The sequence below is a fragment of the Opisthocomus hoazin genome, chromosome 2 (genome assembly GCF_030867145.1).
Source record: "Opisthocomus hoazin isolate bOpiHoa1 chromosome 2, bOpiHoa1.hap1, whole genome shotgun sequence".
Taxonomy (NCBI): Eukaryota; Metazoa; Chordata; class Aves; order Opisthocomiformes; family Opisthocomidae; genus Opisthocomus; species Opisthocomus hoazin.
Window position 1 is genome coordinate 80,412,932 of NC_134415.1, and position 18,014 is coordinate 80,430,945.

Below are 18,014 nucleotides of genomic sequence, written 5' to 3' on the forward strand. Positions count from 1 at the left end.
GTCTGTGTAATCAATTCCATTTCAGCTGCTGAATTTAAAATAAAACCACCACACACTGAGTGGAGCTCAAACTCATTCCCTTTTTAAACTAGAAAGAAAAACAGGAAAAAAACTACATATGCAGTGTTATGTTGCAGTGAACTTTAAACAAAATACTTCCAAGACAAGTGAAATGAACGAAGTGCTAGAGTTGCTAAACTGATGGAAGCTATGTCGTCTTTTCATCCAGAGTGTTTAGAAATCTTGTGAAGGATGAGTGGGGCCCAGAATTCGTTCTTTTTACTGCACTTGAAGGAGTCTGAATCGTATCTCCTAACTTCGAAGAAAGTGTTCTACCAGAACATCTTATATTTGATGATTTTCCTGCAGTCCTCCTAGCTTTAAAGTTTCACTTCTGTTAAAATACGCAGCTCTTTCATAGGCAGAGATGGATTTCCAAGGGCGGTCAGCTGCAGGCAAGAATGGGGCTGCTGCACCCGTGACAGTGAATGCATGCGTCGCCCTGTTCTGTGTCGTCACATATGCAGAATGCTTTGGGAATTCTGAACCCTGAATTATCTTATAGATGGGTCCTCAGTAAACTATCTGAAAGATTTGGTCTGATTTCAGGAAAAGGAGGGAGGAAATTCAATGTGTTGTTGGTTGAACGTCCGGAGTAATTTTCTGAACTGCTAGGAAAATTGCCACTATTTTGTTTTATTTCTGCAATTAATATTTAGAAAATCTGAATTTGAGAAACTGGACTCAAAGTAAATGTAAAGAACCTTGATGGACTAAAGCTGTGCATTTTTCACAAAGAAGTTACTATACCAGAAAAGGGCAAATGAAGTTTCACCAGACTTCTGATTTTCAAACCTACAGAGCTCTTCTGGCATTGAAACGTAGCACAGGCTTCTGCATTATTTCATATTTGCATAAATCGGAGAGGTCAGAGCATCTTCCTGTGGAATCAGCAATCACGTGCTTGTGACCAGAACTTACATCATGTTATAAACATAGTCTGCCTAAATAGTAGGAGAGATTTTAGCTTGAACGACCCATCTCTCCCCTATGTTCATTGTAAATTGATGGCCTCTGTGTTGACCTTTTAAAAGCAGCAGAAATCCCATCTCTACAAAAGGTGTTAAAGTAGTACCTTCTTGAGAAATAAACCCAAACGCTTGCAGAACTGTTGCAGAACATGTGTTTGAAGGATATGAAATTATTTCCATGAGCTTTCACTTGTCACCTGCAAGGAACTGGTCGTCCCGTGGATTGCTCCTGGTCCTTTGGATGCTCCTGGGGGGCAGAAAACACAATGCTTTGGAAGATGCTGGTGCAGAGTGGAAATTAAAAATAGGGTGGAAGTTTGTTTTCTTTCAATATGATGTTACTCCTGCTCATCTCAAGTACGGAAGAGGGACCAGGCTTCTCAAAAATGCGTACAGAAGTGGAAAAATAGTGGGAAGAGAGATTATGAATAGGCTGCGTTTGGTCTCTTTTGAGACACTGCTGTTTCCAAGCACTAATTCTGGCGGTTCTTTCTTCCCTTTCCCCATCTTTGAGCTTTTTTAAAATGGAGCTCAACCTTCGAATGAGAAGAAAAGCAGTTGGGAGCATTTGATTTTTCATTTACCTTGCCTGTTCTTCAGACTTGCTTCTCAGAAATGTCAGCAAGTGGAACAGGGCACCGCTCAGACAGAAAGGTACCAGTCAGAATGGAGACAATTTGGATACTGTTTTTTGCTCTTCCACAGGTGTGCTGTGTGATTTTGGGGAAAAGCACTTCCCTGTGACTGTTTTCCCATATATAAAACAGGAGGAAAGAAGTTTTATAGCGGGTGTTGATTGCTTTCCAGTTTTCTGATGGAAAGTGCTACACAAGAGCTAGTCAGTGTATCATTGACTGCATGAATACTACTGAATCTGTAATAATTTTTCTTCTTCTGTGTCAGTTTGGGATACAGAGGAAAATTACCTGATTTCCTCATTTTTCATTGCTTACCCCAGGCCACTGATATTATGCAGCAGATGCTTTTCATAGATCAGATTAAGGGTTGATAAAGTAACAGAGCCTCATGCAAGCATCCCACTGTGCTCTTGAAACTGGAATGTCATTCCTGGTAGTGTTCTGTATGGCCTTGCGTTTACCTTAGAAAAACAGTGTTTTTAAAAAAAAGGAGATATTTGGAAAGAAGGGAGGTAACATTAATACTATATTCTCGCTAACTTACAGTGTTCAATATGTCACTAAAGGCCTAATGCTTTTTAACGTGTGGATTCTTCCAAACAGTGGATGTGTAATTCTCCTAAGATGTTTTATAAACTCTAAGGGGAAGAGGTACAATTGCTCACAAATGTTTCACCAAGATTGTTTTAAGTCAGTTAAAATTGCCTGTGAGAGTGGACTTGCACTAAAAAGAGAGAGGAGAGATGGAAAAAAGAAACCCCAAAACAGGGTCCTGCTCAGTCTAAAGTTTCAGGCGAGAGGGGAAAAGGTCTCGTTATCCAGAGCCAGATGCATTGTTAAAAGTTCATACTATCACTTTGACATTTAGAGTAGGACTCGGTGTCTTTGTAAATTCCTCTTCGTATTACCAGTGTAGGTCTCTGAGCTCAGACCATTTCACAAACCATAACATTTTTTAGTGAGTGATTGATCTGTATTATGTGTCCTGGCCATCAGAAGAATCTTGGGATGTTGCTTGTATAAACTGTAATACAATCTGATCCTGGGCGTTTAGTTACCGACTTTCATAGACCTATTGGCGATACTCAATCCTCCTGGATTTGGGAATAGGGCTTATCTGATACCTTTAAAAAAAAACGAGGGGGGAGAGGCGGGGGATGGGGGGGGTGGGGTAAGGAAAAAAAAGCAAGCCCCTCATTTTCTCTGTTCCCCACTCTAATAACTCAACACATCTGGTAACACTGTAGGATCATTGTCCTTTCAGTTCCTCTGCAGCTCATATTGCTACAATATTTCTTTGGTATCGAGTTTCCTAAAGGGCAATGTGATTTTTTTTTTTTTTTTTGAGGGGTTTTTTTTTTCGGCTGTTTTTATAGGTCTTGCAAATTAACCCATATGCATTGCAAGAAAAAACATGACTTTTAATCAGCACCATTTCTAAAGTTAGCGCTTGCTCTGTGTATATGAATATGTATATGAACCAATGTTTAAGAAAAAAAGAAAACACACAACCTTTCTGCTAGTACTCAAAACTAGCATACAAATGTGTTTTTATTATCAAATGAAGTATGCCTAAACTTTAAAATATCTTTCTGTTAGGGCGTTTGTCATTTGACTTCTTGTCTTCGGTTACAGGAATGATAAAAATTAAAACTAAATCTTTTAATTCAATAAGAACTACCTTGAATTTTAGGAAGCAGAAAGAGGAATCAGATATAGACTCATATGCATAGGAAATTTAACATTCAGGAAACTAAAACTTTGTGAGCAACTAAAGTGGTAGCCTTAAGGTGTGCTTACTTGAAATGCCTGCATTTAATTTTACAATAAATCCGAGTATTTTGTTCCAATTAAGACACTTCATGTGCATGACTTTAAATTGTACAGTAGTTCCAGGGAGACCGTGGACTGCTTGTTTTACATTCTGGATTGAGTTCAAATTTTTAGGCTTCGCTTGAATAAAATAAAAAGTCTGAACCCTGAAGATAATACAGATTGATAAATCTGATTTAAACATTCCCGTGTTACAGACTTTCAGTGTATGTGGTACAGCTGAGCCTCAGGCCATGCACTAAATACATCCACAGTGCATTCCCAGGGCACCCGAATACCAAATGATCACATTTGAAAGGTTACCTTTCTATGGATTCTGACTTTTCTGTATTAGCCGCAAAGATTAGAATTTTAACAGCTCCCAATGAGAGGTATTGTGAAGTATTTACTTGGCAGGAAAAAACCAAAACAAAACAAAGCCCAGATGAGGTACTGTCTCATATTCATGAACTGGGATTTATTAGTTCTGTGAACATCCTTGTGAGAATACACTCCATAGTTCACACTTTAGAAAAAAAAAAAAAAGTCTTGTTTTTCATTTATATTAACTTAAAACTTTGATAGAAGAGTTACTGTGGCAGAGGTTTTAGCAGAGACAGCATCATGCTTGTGCAGAATATATCCCAGTAAATCCTGCAGTCTTTCACAACCAGCTTTCTGGAAGGACAGTTACAATCATTTATCCCTCTGGAAATCTGGCAGTATCTTTGTTAGTAAATTTGGTGATAATTGAAGATGTAAGGCTTTTTCTCCTTTTCTTTTACAGGTTGTGGAACTCATTTCAAGTGCTATTGGTGACTTAGTTCAAGGTATATATTATGAAAACTCAAAATCATCTGAGGTAAGAATTGCAGTCGTTGTACATACCCAAGAAGTTGGGTGACATTGATGTGTGACTACAATAAATCTGATGGCTCTCTCATCTGTTTAAAGGGAGGAGGGAAGCGAGGAAGAGAATTAGCTGCAGTCCTAGTGAGTTCCAGCAGTATCATTTTTATGACGCATGTAAACTCTGATGGCAGTTTCTAGAAATGCTCAAGGAGGGACTGTTTTATTTCTGTGAGTGCTTAATAAAATAAGCACTCACAGGAGCTCTAGGCATGTCTTACTATGGGCTTTCCAAACACTTCCAGAGGTTTCAAGTCAAGGTTCTGTTAGAGGCTTTTATTACAAGTTGTCAACATCATTAATATTTGCATGTTAAATGTCTCATTTCCAAGCCCAAAGGTGTTTACAAAATATTTCATCCCAAACTTTGTTCTTCTGAGTGTTCATCTTCTGATAGTATAAACAGGAGTTTTGTCCTGAAGCGGCAGGAGTGTAGCACTGTACTCTGCTCCACCAAAAGTCACCGTGCACAGTTTGCAGGAGTCGGGGTGGGCAAAGACAGTGGCTGCCAGCATTTCACACCAAGTGATCTTGTATTTCTTCAAGGGCAATTACAGATGTACTGTGTTATTGTTTGGCAAAAACTGTAATGAAAATTGGTTGAAGTAGATCTCGGTATTTTTGATTTTGCTAAAGTATTTAAGGAAACTTTTAGATATGCTTCCTGAGGTAGACTTGCTTGGGCAGGGTGTTGGAGCAAAGGAGTTTCCTTTAGTTTGCTAGGACAGTTCTTAACACATGCAAAAAATGGATATCTTGAAGTTGCCATGACCTCTACAGGTTTTGTGATGGCACGTTTTCACTGTATGGGAATAATGGGCAGTGTGTATATATGTGAGTATCTATCTTGAAATCCACTGAAGTAGATAGATTTACTTATAGTGGTGTTGTCTCACGTGCCTAGTTCACCTCAGAGACCTGAACCTTAATGTTTTGTAGGTGAAATGGCTTGAAGGTTGCAGAAATACATTAATTCATTTACATTTGTTGTGTATTTAGATTGCAGCTCAGGTTTACTATTGCTGTGTTTTGATAGGTAGCAAAATTCATACCTTAGTGGAAGCCTTGACCACGTGGGTTACCACCACGGGAGATGCCTGCACTGATGGCTCTGCACCAGCCAAACCACAGTGGGCCAGCAGACACTGTCAAGCCGTGGATGTGCCGTCAGCTAACATGGTTATCCCTCTCATTTTGATTGAAACCAGTTAGGAAAGAAGCGATCACACTGTTGAGCTGAGCTCTTCCCTTGGAGGAAGCGAGCATCTCCAGCAGGAAAGCGGTAATGGCACGCTCGGGAGACGCCAGGGACCACTGGCTCGTCAGGTGGCGTGGCCTGGCAGAGATGGCAATGTGGGCAGAGCCATCCCCTGGCACCCCTTGGGAGGGGACCCAGGGTGGAAGCGTGGCAGCACTGCAATGTTGGGAACTTGGCGGTCCTTCTGCACCTGCTGTGTTTAACCAGTGGATACACAGGCTGCAGCCTGCGGGGTTGCTCCTGACAACTTAGCTCAGGGTTAGAATCTTAAAATTTTGATTTCCATATTCAAGCAGGCTTCTAAATAGAAGTAGATCCCATATATACCATATTTAAAAAAACAACCACTCTCTTGTGTGTGGAAGTAAAGCTCTACAAGTTCACCTCAGCAATGAAACTGCATTTTATTTTAGCCATGGCCCCTGTATAAATGAGAATTGTGGACTCTTTTGGGTTCCTGCCACTGCAGAAGGTCTTAATCTTCTTTTTCTTAGTCTTTCTTTTGCTGTTTGTTTTCTGTTGCATCACTGAAGCACTCCACATGCGGAGATTGCAAGGGAAGTGTGAGATAAACTAAGCACAGCTGCATGAGGTTTACCCTGCCCTGGCCCAATTACAAATAGCAAAGACTTCTTTTGTTTCACTGACTTTTTCTGTCTAGGGAGAGTTGAAAGTACAGTATACCCTTCCTAAGGAGAACCCTGTTAACTCAAAACACAGTTAGTACTGTGGTATAATAGATATTGAAAATTACATGACAGTGTCTGCACTTTAGTCTTTATAATGGGTAGTGCATGGCTTCTGATGAGACCCAGAACAAACAAGCGTGGGTTCTACTTTTTCTTTTTTTTGTCTTTTCCTCTGAGAAATTTGTTTCTGTGCTGTGTATGAGACATATCCCTGCTGCTTTCCTCGCACTGTCGCATTCGTGTCCTGAACATCTCTTCAGCACAGATTGCCAAGTGGACTAGGTCAGTTGTTGGTCTGTCGTGTTTGTATCCTTTGTGCATCTTCCCTCCATCCCTAATTGCCATGTGACTGAAACAAAAATCTGAACTACATTTCCTAGAGGTAAGACAAATGCTTTAATCCATTCCACAACTAAATCTCAAATGTCAAACTTTATTTCTTTTGAAGACTAGGGTATAGGGTTGTTAGTAATGGCATTTTCATTACTGGGAATGTCTTAAATTTGGAAAAGCAGAAGCACATCTTTTCACTTTTTCTATTTCTTTCCTTTTTGTGGCTGGAAAACTGTACCTCGTATGTTAAATGTCTTTAATGCAGTTGTTATAAAGCTTCTCAATACCATAAAATAGACTAATTTAGCACCAAGTTGTTTTGAGCTTTGCTAGATGTCTAGCTAGATGTTCTTATCTTTTAATTCAGACAAAAGTAACTCTGCAAATTTCACCTTTCTCCTCTGAGACCCTAAGTTCATGTTTACCCAAAAAAAGAGAAAAGTTTCAGTTTCCTTCATTTGGATGACCCAGTAGGAAAATTGAAAGAATCATTTGATCTAACAAGACTGACCTTATTTACTCCTGAGGATGCATAATGGATATAATTATTTGACAGCTCTCATTACTGCTTCTCTTTTCTGTAAAACCACATGAAAGCCTACAACCATGCCATTTTAGTACATTCTGTTTGGTCATTCTTCATCTTGTCTGCATAGTAAGTCATTAGATCTGTGTGAAACGGGGAAAATAAAGGTAATATTTAACTTCTCATCTTTATTTGAAGTGACAATTCAAACTACAAAGTGTAGGCTTTGGTTGCAAAGATAGCCTGAAGGTTAGGGCTGCCACTCATGTTCAAAGTAGCAAATATCTGCCCTGGTTTAAGACATTGCATTAGTGGCTTAAGCTAATATTTTGGACTCTAAGCTGGAGTGGAAAGGGGTGATGTGATAAACCTTTGCAGCTTGGTGTGCTAAATCCCTTTGCAACCCAAAATTCTGTGAGTGAGGGACACTTTCCAGTTCTTGGCTGTCTTCCCTAAATCTGGGTCTAATCTGGGAGTAAAAAATTGTGCCTTCAGTGAGTGCAAAGATGAAAGTTGTCTAATATGGCCTTCAGTCATGATCGTGGTAGCTATTTTTAACAGAAAAACATTGCACTGCATCTTTGTTTCCTACATTTAGGAGACTGAAGGCTTCTAAAACGTTTGCTAACTCACAGAATGCTGTCACCTGTCTAGAAACCTTCTGCCTTAATATCCCAGACCATTTAACAAATATTCATTAATGAAGAATGCTTTGCCATCCCTGTCAATTCACTGAACGGGGATGAAAGATACGGGGAAGCTGAAGGTCACACAGCAGAATCCAGAGCAGGACTTGAGCGTGTTGGCTCTTGTGCTTTACCTGGCAGACCATTCATATAATCTTAAAGTATTAGGGCTTTTCATGGGAAACTGCCCTGGCTTGATTTTTTCCTCACATCCAGAATATCTAGCTGATGCTAAATATGCGTTAGCAAAACTTGTTTTTAGTGTCAGAATGGGACTCTTACCCAGGACAGTGCCGCTTCCAACATGTTCCACTGATGGCTAGAAGAGCTGTTAGGTATTTTTGAAATTTTCAATACAACTGTATGAAAATTGTGTGTAACTGATATGTAAAATAAGTTTATAAAAGAAATACATTTGTGGCAAGTACTCATTGTACCAAATAGTGAATTAACAGGTATTTGTTTTAGAACAATATAGGGTTTTTAAATGAAAATGAAGTTTTTTTCCAGCAAAATACAGACTACATGCAGTGAGTTGTACCAATTCTTCTTCGATGTTTGATCAACAGTCCTGCTTTGAGGAGTAATGTTTTGCATGCTGCACGTGTCCGTCAACTGGACTGCTATGAGTCTGTGTCATGAGTAAAGGATTGACTTGGAAATTTTACAATAGGAGGTAAATCAAATGTATTTTGAGTCATGTAAACCGCCTTTTAGCAGGGCAGCAGTCAGTCAGAGCTTTCACTTTTTTTTTTTTTAAACAAATGTTTCTGTTGCAAGACGAAAGGGAAGGATAAAATACGGAATTTCAGTAAAGAGCATCTGTGAAAAGAATAGGTAAATGTGTCAGAGGGGAAAAAAGAAAGCATAGCTAGAAAGAAGGCCAATGTTATTTGTTTACTGCTTTTGTTCTTTTAAATACTAAGCTTTTCCAGAGAGATTTAAAAGTAACAGATGTGGAGAGATATTTAAATTTATTCTAATTTTTCAAACTTTTTTTTTTTAAATCATGTGTTGCTTTTTTTACAGTGTCTCAATACAAGTATTAGGCAGTCAGTGGCATGCTTTATTGACCCATTTGCAGACGCCGTTGTTCCTCCAAAAGCAGTGAAGACATGTATTGATAGACCAATCAAACACGCCTGGTCACGTTCAGCAAGCAGGAATACAGCTGTTGAAGGCTCATGTGAACCATGTGCAAGATATTTTGCTGCTGGTAGAGAGATTCTTTGGTGTGACAAATCAAACTGAGTTACTATAAGTGCCACTTGCCACAGTCACTGAGAGCTGCCCTTCCTGATGGTTGTGTTGCATATTTTGTCCTGCAGTTCCGTGTTCTAAAAGATTTTTTCTCTCCTGTTGCCTGAGATGATTGTTTCAAACCCAATTTAAATTATGGAAGTAGCTTAACAAAAAAACCTCAACTAGCCAATTTCTTTCTAACAAAATAGTAACTGACGTTGCCATTAGTAAAATGGGAGCACCCTCAGCTGTTCTTAATTTCCCAGAGGAAATGATGATGGACAGAGTTGGATTCGATATTTCCCTTGTACTCCCATGACGACGTTCCCCAAACTGTAGCTGGAGTTGGCTGCTTTCTTCCAGGGATGGTGAGGGATTTGTCTCTCTTCATTCAGCTTCTGCTACTGAAACAGTATCAGGGTCAGCTGGGATCTGGACCTATTTCTGGGGGACAGAACTTGTGAATGAGGTCACTCCATAAGCATTAATTAATCAAATGTCTGACCACTGTCAACTGCAGCTATAATTAATTTGAGTTTAAAAAGGCTTTTATAGGAAAGGCTGCTAGGAGTCATCTTGGCCAGCTAATGTCCACTTTTATATTTATCCTTTGAAATATCCACTGCTGACAAAACAACAAAGCTTACAAAAAAAGTGAAATTTTCTCTAAAAATAATAAGCACTGTCAGGATGTCAGATTTCACAGACTTTGCAATGTAGAGCTGGTTTCATTTTTCCCTTGACGTTTTAAAGTAATGTTTAGATCTTGCCCTACATACCTTTGTTGTAAGAGTGCAATGTGGTTGGTGGGCAGTTATATACAAACATGAGTTACGCTTGGGGAAAGAATGGCGTTTGGGTTGTTGGAAAACTGCTGAAGAAAGGCTATGTCTGCCTGCTTGAGAACCAGAAGCTTTAGGGGTATGTGGTCATAAGACTTTCTGTGATTCACATCATCTATATTTTGGCTTGCAAGCTCATATGCTAAAGCATATCCATATAGGTATAACTCCTTTTTACAGTCCCTACCTTTCTGAGACTTCAAGACCGTATCTTTAAATACGCCTCAAATGTTTGTGATTCTTTGAAGTTAGATGTCCGTTTTAGATGCTTGAAGCTCCTCCGTGATGTTTGTGTAGTGGAGAGTAACTTTTAATGCCATAATTTTTAATCCTGTCATCAGTTCAAACTTGTTTAAAAAGAATATAGTTTTGTAACAAATTGTGGAATTAATTTCCTTATATACATCGAGTTGCAATGACTGTTTAAGCCTCTTCAGCTCCTGCAGTTGACATTTGATAATGTCTGCATTTCTGTTTCTGCTCAAAGACTCCAGCAACCAAACGGTTTCAACTTATGGGCCTTCTGAAAGTTTTCTTAACTTCATAAATTGTTTCAGGATACCTTTCTAGAATATTTTTCTCTTGGTTAGATTTAAAACAAATAATTATAAAAATCATTGCCAATTTTCAGTATATTCCAGCAAACTTTGGTAAATACTGTTTTTTGTCTGAGCAGATTGGTTGTTAAGGAAAGGATGGTGTTGCGTCTTCCAAGAGCTCCTGATTTTAAATTTAAAATAAATTGATCTCTATCTGAGTGGAAAAAAAAAAAAAAAAGACTTGATACATAGGAAACTACTTGAATTAAATGCTCATTTTGACATTTTGCCAGTCATGGGAATTTGCACATGCTCTGGGCAGAGTTAAGATATTAAAACAAAAATACTACAGTAAAATGAAACACAAGGAAAGCTGAGGCTTGACTTTGTAAGTTGTCATATGCATAATAGCAAACATGTGGTTTCTCTGTTCTTCACTTCCCTTGTGTAAGTTACTAGTATGTCTGAAAGCAAAGGCATTTTGATACAGCTCTGGGTTACTTGGCGTTGCAGAATTCTCCTACTTTTTCCATTAGTCTCAAATTATCCTCTCCCTTGTAACGCAGCACTTCGGGTGATATCCATAAGGGAGGAAAATTAGAGCTGAACGGATGGATTCTATTTCATTTGTTACCGATTTCATGACAGATAATATCTTGCTAGAAAACTATAGGATCACACAGAATTACTTCTTGCTCGTTTCTAAGTAATTTAATTGACGTTACTTTGAAGGAAGAGGCTTGTTATATAAGAGGGTTTTTTATATTACTCTCTTAAAGAATACTTTTTGGCTTAGTGTACGCTCCAGATGTGGCTGAACTGAGAAATTACAAGTTTTTAACATTTATATGCTTGAATTTTTTTCTGTAGCTTCTCATTACTGATGGTAGTTTTTTTCTAAGCAATACAACTGTGGTCTTTTCTGGTTTTTCTTCTTTCCTCTTTAGAGAGCACCTAAAGGTATGACAGTAATGTGTATGTGAGAAAGATTACAAGTCATGTCTAGCTTTGAAGACCCATTAGTAAAATACTGGCGTATTGACACCTTGTGAGCCAAGGAGCTGCAGCTGAATTTGGGCTTGGGGGGAAAGGATTGGATTTGTGTTAATTAAAACACTTTGTGGAAAGTAATCCAAATTAGTATTCTAGATACAAAGGATTTTGAGAAGTGTTGAGTGTCTCTGACCTTACAGTCAAGGTGATAAAGTTCACTAGAGGCATCACTGAGATCGCTATCGGTCCCCTGGGAAAGTTAATACCGGACGTTTCTAAAGCACAGCATTATTTATTTAATTTTTAGTATTTTCAGTCATTCCTCATCCTTAATAGGGGAGTGGAAGAGGTACAAGTCCTCTGTCACAGCCCTTCATTTTTCCAGTGCAGTTCTATGAGGATTTTTAATACCTTTTGTGATTATTTTTTTATTTACTACAAAGGAGAAGTTGCAAGGACTTCTCAAGTTTGTTTGGCATTGTTGGTTCTTGGTAACTGGCAAGGGGCTGAAGTGCCAATGTATGCTGGGTTTTTTTGGTTGGTTGTTTTTTTGTCTTTTTTTCTTTTTGTTTTTTTTCTCCCCAGTACCTCAGGAGGAAGATAATCGGCTGTTAATGTTCAGTGTAATGATACAGTCATTAAGAAAAGGATCTGTGTGGAATCTGTTGACACCTCTATGTATTTTGCATTGCTCTTTTTGAGCAGAAAATTAAAATGTTGTTTGTTGAAGCTACTAGTGTATTTATTCTGATACTTTTCTCTATTCATCCCCAAAAGAACACAGTTCCTTGTTTGGCACCTTGGCACCAGGAGTTCTTTTTCTCGCCACATGGCACATTATCCGGTGCCACACCGTTAACTTCTGTGAGCTGACACGGCTGCAGTTTTGGTGTTTTCATGTTAGCCTTTGTTTCGTTTTCAGGAGAACTGTCTTACAGATGATATTGGCATATCTACGTGGAAGGAGCAGGTTTTCCTGTCCCATAGCGCCTTGCTGGCAAAGAGCTGCCAGGCTGCAATGGAGCTAGCAAAGCACAGCGCTGAGATTCAGGACATGGCATTTCAGTATGGAAAGCACATGTCGATGAGTCATAAGGTACGCCTTTTCCTTTCCTTCTGGGAGCTTAAATACAGAAAGACTTGTAAGATGTGTTGCTCTTGAGCTCTGTCGTGTGCTGCCACTATGCTGTAGACTTTTGCCAGCAGGTCAGCAACGTTGAGAGATTTGACTGCTGCCTGCTGTGAAGATGTATGCAGAAACTGCGGATATGAACAGTGCTTATGAACCGGCAAAATCGCACTCCTGTCAACGTAGCTTATTTCATTCAAGGCTCTGTTAACATCCTTCTAGCACATCTTTCTGTAGAAATTAAAACTTTACCTTCTCTGCTCCTACTGTCTTCCTAAAGCAACTGTCCCAGTAGCAGGAGTTGCAAGAGGGAGTGTGTGTTGGGTCTCAACTGCCACCACCGTGCAGAGATTTGTACCAAGAGGCTCAACTGTCTGCAGCAGTGCCCGAGCTGAGGCAGGAGCTGCAGTGGCTGAAGGACCTGCATACGTTCCCTTCTGAGTAGTCTGCTGTGGAGGTAACTTCCAGAGCAGGTAGCTGGGGGATAAGGAGGGAGGTCACCAGATAGCGACAGGAGCAGCCTATGCCTATGCAGCAGTACAGTTTCCCAGAGGAGGCCTCTGATCTCCATTAGAAGTCTTTCAGTCCACAACCAGAGTTAGTCCAAAGGAAAACACACACAGTGTGGAACTCGGATCCTCAGCACTCTTGTTTTGCCCTGAAGATCTGCTCCTACTGTATTGCACTACTTGCAAGTATTGCTGTGGCTTGAGACAGGCAGACAGACCTCCCATCCGCTTCAGCTGAGCTGGTTTAGACAGTTGCTAGTTCCTTCAGGAGAAGGAAGTGGTTTTACAAAGCACAGCTTTACTGCCGTAGAAATGCCACTGTGTGTTATTACTAGATGCAACTCTACCAGTATCTACTATAGCCTTAATATTCTGTGTATGCTTTAATATTGATACAGTCACCACTGACATATAGTTGTGTGTAAAGGATTGCAAAATTTTCATAGAAAGCACCTAGCTCTGTAACATTTCCTTTGTCAGAAGGAGGGTCATATTGCACCAGCTTCCTCCAGCACTGAAAAGCAGAATGTATTACCCTGCACGGATTAAAAACTGATATTCTTCCCACCAAAGACTGCATCATTCTTTCTGTTATACTTTTGATGCTTCCTGCCGCTAAGCAGTCACTTGCCTGGCTGTGTCCCATCACTTGCCCAGCTCTGCAAGCTGTCCTCTACCCATTTCTTTGCAGATTCTCTACATACTTCTCTTTACCACAACTTTCTGCCACTGCAATGCTTTCAACCTCTTCCTATCCCTCCCCCAACCTTGAAAAAGTGCATCCAAAGTACCAGTGTCAAAGCAGAAAGTTGGTGAGTAGGTACAGAATCAGGTTATGGACGTTGATTTGGTGAGTGGGTGGATATGCATAGACTGTTCTTGGGAACTGAAAAAAGATGTTGTTCTCTTTCAGCTACATTCAGACCTTCAGCCATTTGTTAAAGAAAGTTCTAGTGACACCGTGGCCTTCAGTTTGAATTCCGCTCCTGCAATCCTCCATCAGGAATTCCTTGGAAGGGAGGCATGGATTAAACAGATCAGAGAGGTAAATTAAAGCGTTGTTTAGAATACCCTAGTTTCGCCATTTGTATCTCTCTTCCTATCTATACTTTCAATCTGCAAAGAAACTTACAAACTAAAAGTGGACAAGACAACATAGAGGTTACCTTTGCTCTCCAACACTTTATGCCTCTCTCTTCCATGCTTTCAAGAGGGGAAATCTGGAGACCTGACAGTCAAGCTCTGTCAGACTTCTGTGTGTCAGCGTAGCAAGCAGATTCATTTGCGTGGAGCATATGTCTGTTCCTCTGCACTACTTGTGCACTCCCACGTCTTAGCTTAAAGCTATTTTCACTGGCAGCTTAAAGCAGAGAACTTTGCTTTACAGTGGTTGAAAGGTAGGCACACATTTCCTTCTGCCAGCTTGGCTCTGGGAGCAGGAATTTTGAATGCAGGGGGAAAGATCTGGGGGACTTGGCTTCCTGACCACTACAAAATATTTGTGAGATCTAGCTGGCTGATATCCTTACTCTTCATTCTCTTAATTCAGCTGTTCTTTTCCTCTAACCCTTAGAAGAGGAAAGCAATAAGAATAAGGTAGCTACGTGGTGCAGTCCTTTTTTATGTACTGTGTAGCTCAGCAGGATTCAGGTGCACAAGTAGCTTCCTGGGTGTCATTGAAACACAAATAGATAACTGTAGAAGACAGTGGGGGGGGGGAGCCAAAATGGCCAAAATTCAGCATTCTGTTGCATTCCTGCATCAGTTGGACATGTTTTGTCTGTCTGAACAGTGGATGACTATCACTTGGACATTTCTGCAGTTGTTACACAGATTTTTCAGTAGAAAGGCTGCTGCCTTCAGTAAGAAGCTAGCTCTGTGCAAGCATATTCATTCAAGATGTGCTTGCCAATGGCTCCTTTCCTTGCTAGTTTGAAAGCAGGACTCTCTGGTGGAGGGTGTGGAGCCTGAGCCTCTGCCTAGTTCTGCGTTCATGGTAGGCCAGGTTGCAGCGTGTCTTCACAGACCGCAAGCAAGCAGCACAGTCTTTTCAGCAGTGAAATTTTGGGAAGTATATGCACAATCTACAACCTTACAGTGGTATGGAGTTGGGAGATCTTGAGGTGAAGCAACCTGTTGTCATTTTGAAATTAGGGGCTGGTAGTTTATAATGCGTGATGAGGAATTTTGGAATTCTGCAATCTCAACACAAGGCTCATACGCAAGTTGAATGTAAATGGATTTGGATAATTGCAGTTGGAGAATAATGGTATTACCACAGCACAGTGTATAAAAGCTTTGAAACAATTTCCCATCTGCAGGGTCTGGAGGAGGTTGCAGGACTCCAGGAGTGCCGTCTGTCTGCTCGCTAATTCTCATACTGAAAATGGGCATTCTGGAAACTGTGAAGCGGTTCTCTCTGAAGGGAGGGAGGGAGGAAGTCACATGCACTATGCAGAAGTATCTGGTAACTACTGCTTTAGCTCCATACAAACTGGAACACCTCATCCAGGAGCCTTTTTTGGCTTGTGTTGATTTAGAATGGAAAATTACCTTTCATTAACTACAAGCTCTTTGAGATGTCATCCATAGTCACATTCAGTCTGTGACATGCAGTGTAGGCCAAGCACTCAAATCAGGGACTGTCTCACATTGGCAGTACCCTTAAGAGCATGCTCATAAGCCACCCTCTTGTGCAATGTCGTTTGTGTGGTTTAAATAGGCAAAGCACGCACAGTGCACTCGGTCCCTGTCAGGTACAATTTTTCTTAGCAGCTGAGTTTATGACTAGGCATATGGAAGTCATGTTATGGACCTTTAATTACTGCAAAGTAATCTAGCTTTCTCCTGTGATTGTTTGCCCATATAAGCATTCATACAGTGGATTAAAAGCAGCACCTCCTCTCAGCAGCTTCTTCCTCCTGCAGAAGGTCTTGGAGCTCCAGAAAGTGGATGTAGAGAGCCCCACTGCACCTAGTAGGTTCCACAGTGGTATACTGCTCAGAAAGCACGTGGCTGAGACTCAGTGCCTGTCATGCATATCTTAGATGAAAGCAGTCTGCAGAGAGGTCATGAAGGATCCCTGAGGTGCTGTGGGGTGCCCAGAACTTGTGTGATTGTTTCACCACTGTTCTCTCATCAGAGGTCTGGATACAGTCACTGTTCCCAAGGTGGCCTTTGAGTGGAGGCAGCCGTATGCACCATTCTGCCACTGAGCTGGAGACGTTTTAAAAGCCACCTTGTCCCTTCATTTGAAAGGAGGAAAATATATTAGAAATTCAGGTGTTGAAGGTTGCAGCAACGCTGAGTATATGTGTTTTGAGAAGATTAGATTCTGATTTGGACAAAATCTAGAGACTGCCTTAAAAGGGATGTGTATAGGAGGAAGCCTTGTCATAGGAGGAAAAAAAATGTGTAGGTATGTGTACGTGTGTGTGTATGCATATATAATATATATACATGAATGAATGATCATCCATAAAGACCTATTTCCTATTCTCACTGACCTCACCACCAAAACCCTCCACCTTTGTGCATTTAAAACTATGCCCGATGAACTGTTTGGTCAGGTGTCTATTTTAAAAGGAATATGGGTTGGAGTAGAGTCCTGAAATGCTTTAGAAACTAAAAACAAACAAACAAAAAAAAAACAAACAAAAAAAACCACACAAAAAAACCCACCCAACCCGAAATAGTTCCTGGGAAACACTGTGGTAAACAGACAAAGCAGTGCTTCTTCAGAGAAGGTGTTGAAATAGTTGCTGAATGCAGTCCCACTGAGCTTTTGGAAAGCCCTGTATTCTTAAAATGTAGCAGATATTCCAGGATTATAGGACAGAGGATTTCCTAGGGGTCAAAAGGCAGAAGAGTTGGTCGCTTTTAGCCACTTATGGATACCTCTCGCTAGACAACAGTAAAAATTCTCTGGGTTAAACAGGCATCCAACATCTAAGCTGTGAGGTATGAAAGATCAAAGTTTAAGTGAAGAAATTAAGCAGAATCCCTCAAGAACAGGTCTAGCATTTGTAATATTAAAAAGGAATCGGTCAGAAACTAGAACAGTCCTAGATTACTAGGCCAAAGTAATCCATCTGCCTTTCACCATATCTTTCTGAGCCTTCTCAGAAGAGGCAGGGCTGGAAGAAAAGCATTCATCAAATGCTTTATCAAGCATTTCTCAAGTGTAGGTTTTAAAAACAGATGTAAGAGGGACAATATCATCTGAGAAGGAAAAGTCAGTCTTGGAAAACATCCTGAAAGCCTCCTCCAAAAGCATGGTCTTAAATCTTCAGCTTGTGGTCCCCTTATCTGATGCATTTTGAGTCATTTCCTGGGGGGTTCAGGGATCCTTCTTCCTGGCAAGGCGAGCTGATTTCACACCACCTCATTTATTAATGAAGAATGTCATGGCATTACGGTTCCTCACTACTGGCCCATGGTGATCTCTGGTGTTCAGGAGGAAGGCTGAGCTGAGCTGGCTGTTCATGTCTCTTGTATGCTGGTAAGCAGATGCTTTTCTCTGAGGGCCCAGAGCCCCAGTGTCCAGAGGTTGAGCTCCCCAGCCAAGCAGTGAGACCTAGAAGGTCAGCCAGGTTTGACAAGAGTGCATACCTTTTGCAAATCAGGCTTAATACCTTTGAGGACACTAAACCAGACACAGAAGTCCGTTGTAAAAGGAAGAAAAAAAAAATCTGTGTGTCTGAAATCAGGGTCAGTAAGACAGAGCAAATCTACTGTGAGGATAAAAAGGAAAAGAAAAAGCAGAGGTGCAGTGGTTGTAAAGAAGGCTTGGGAAACAGATTAGGTAAGGTTGCTGCTTGCAGAAGCACAACTGCCATTGACCTGAATGCTTGAGAGGAACAGAGCACAAGAAAAGAT

The 18,014-nt window shown here is 40.5% G+C and overlaps 1 protein-coding gene across 7 annotated transcripts in view; it reads left to right on the forward strand.

The window, feature by feature from the left end:
• Positions 1 to 18,014, forward strand: part of PDSS2 (decaprenyl diphosphate synthase subunit 2) — a 121,781-nt gene that overhangs the window by 88,691 nt on the left and 15,076 nt on the right. For 5 of the 7 annotated variants that reach the window (XR_012763198.1, XM_075414282.1, XM_075414283.1 and 2 more), the window contains 3 exons: positions 4,269 to 4,343; positions 12,421 to 12,594; positions 14,050 to 14,181. Coding sequence is in view for 6 of the 7 variants with exons in the window: in XM_075414282.1 (XP_075270397.1) it covers positions 4,269 to 4,343; positions 12,421 to 12,594; positions 14,050 to 14,181 (381 nt within the window). In the remaining variant the exon portion in view is untranslated. The remainder of the gene's footprint in view (positions 1 to 4,268; positions 4,344 to 12,420; positions 12,595 to 14,049; positions 14,182 to 18,014) is intronic. The other 2 variants (XM_075414284.1, XM_075414285.1) reach the window with 1 other exon arrangement.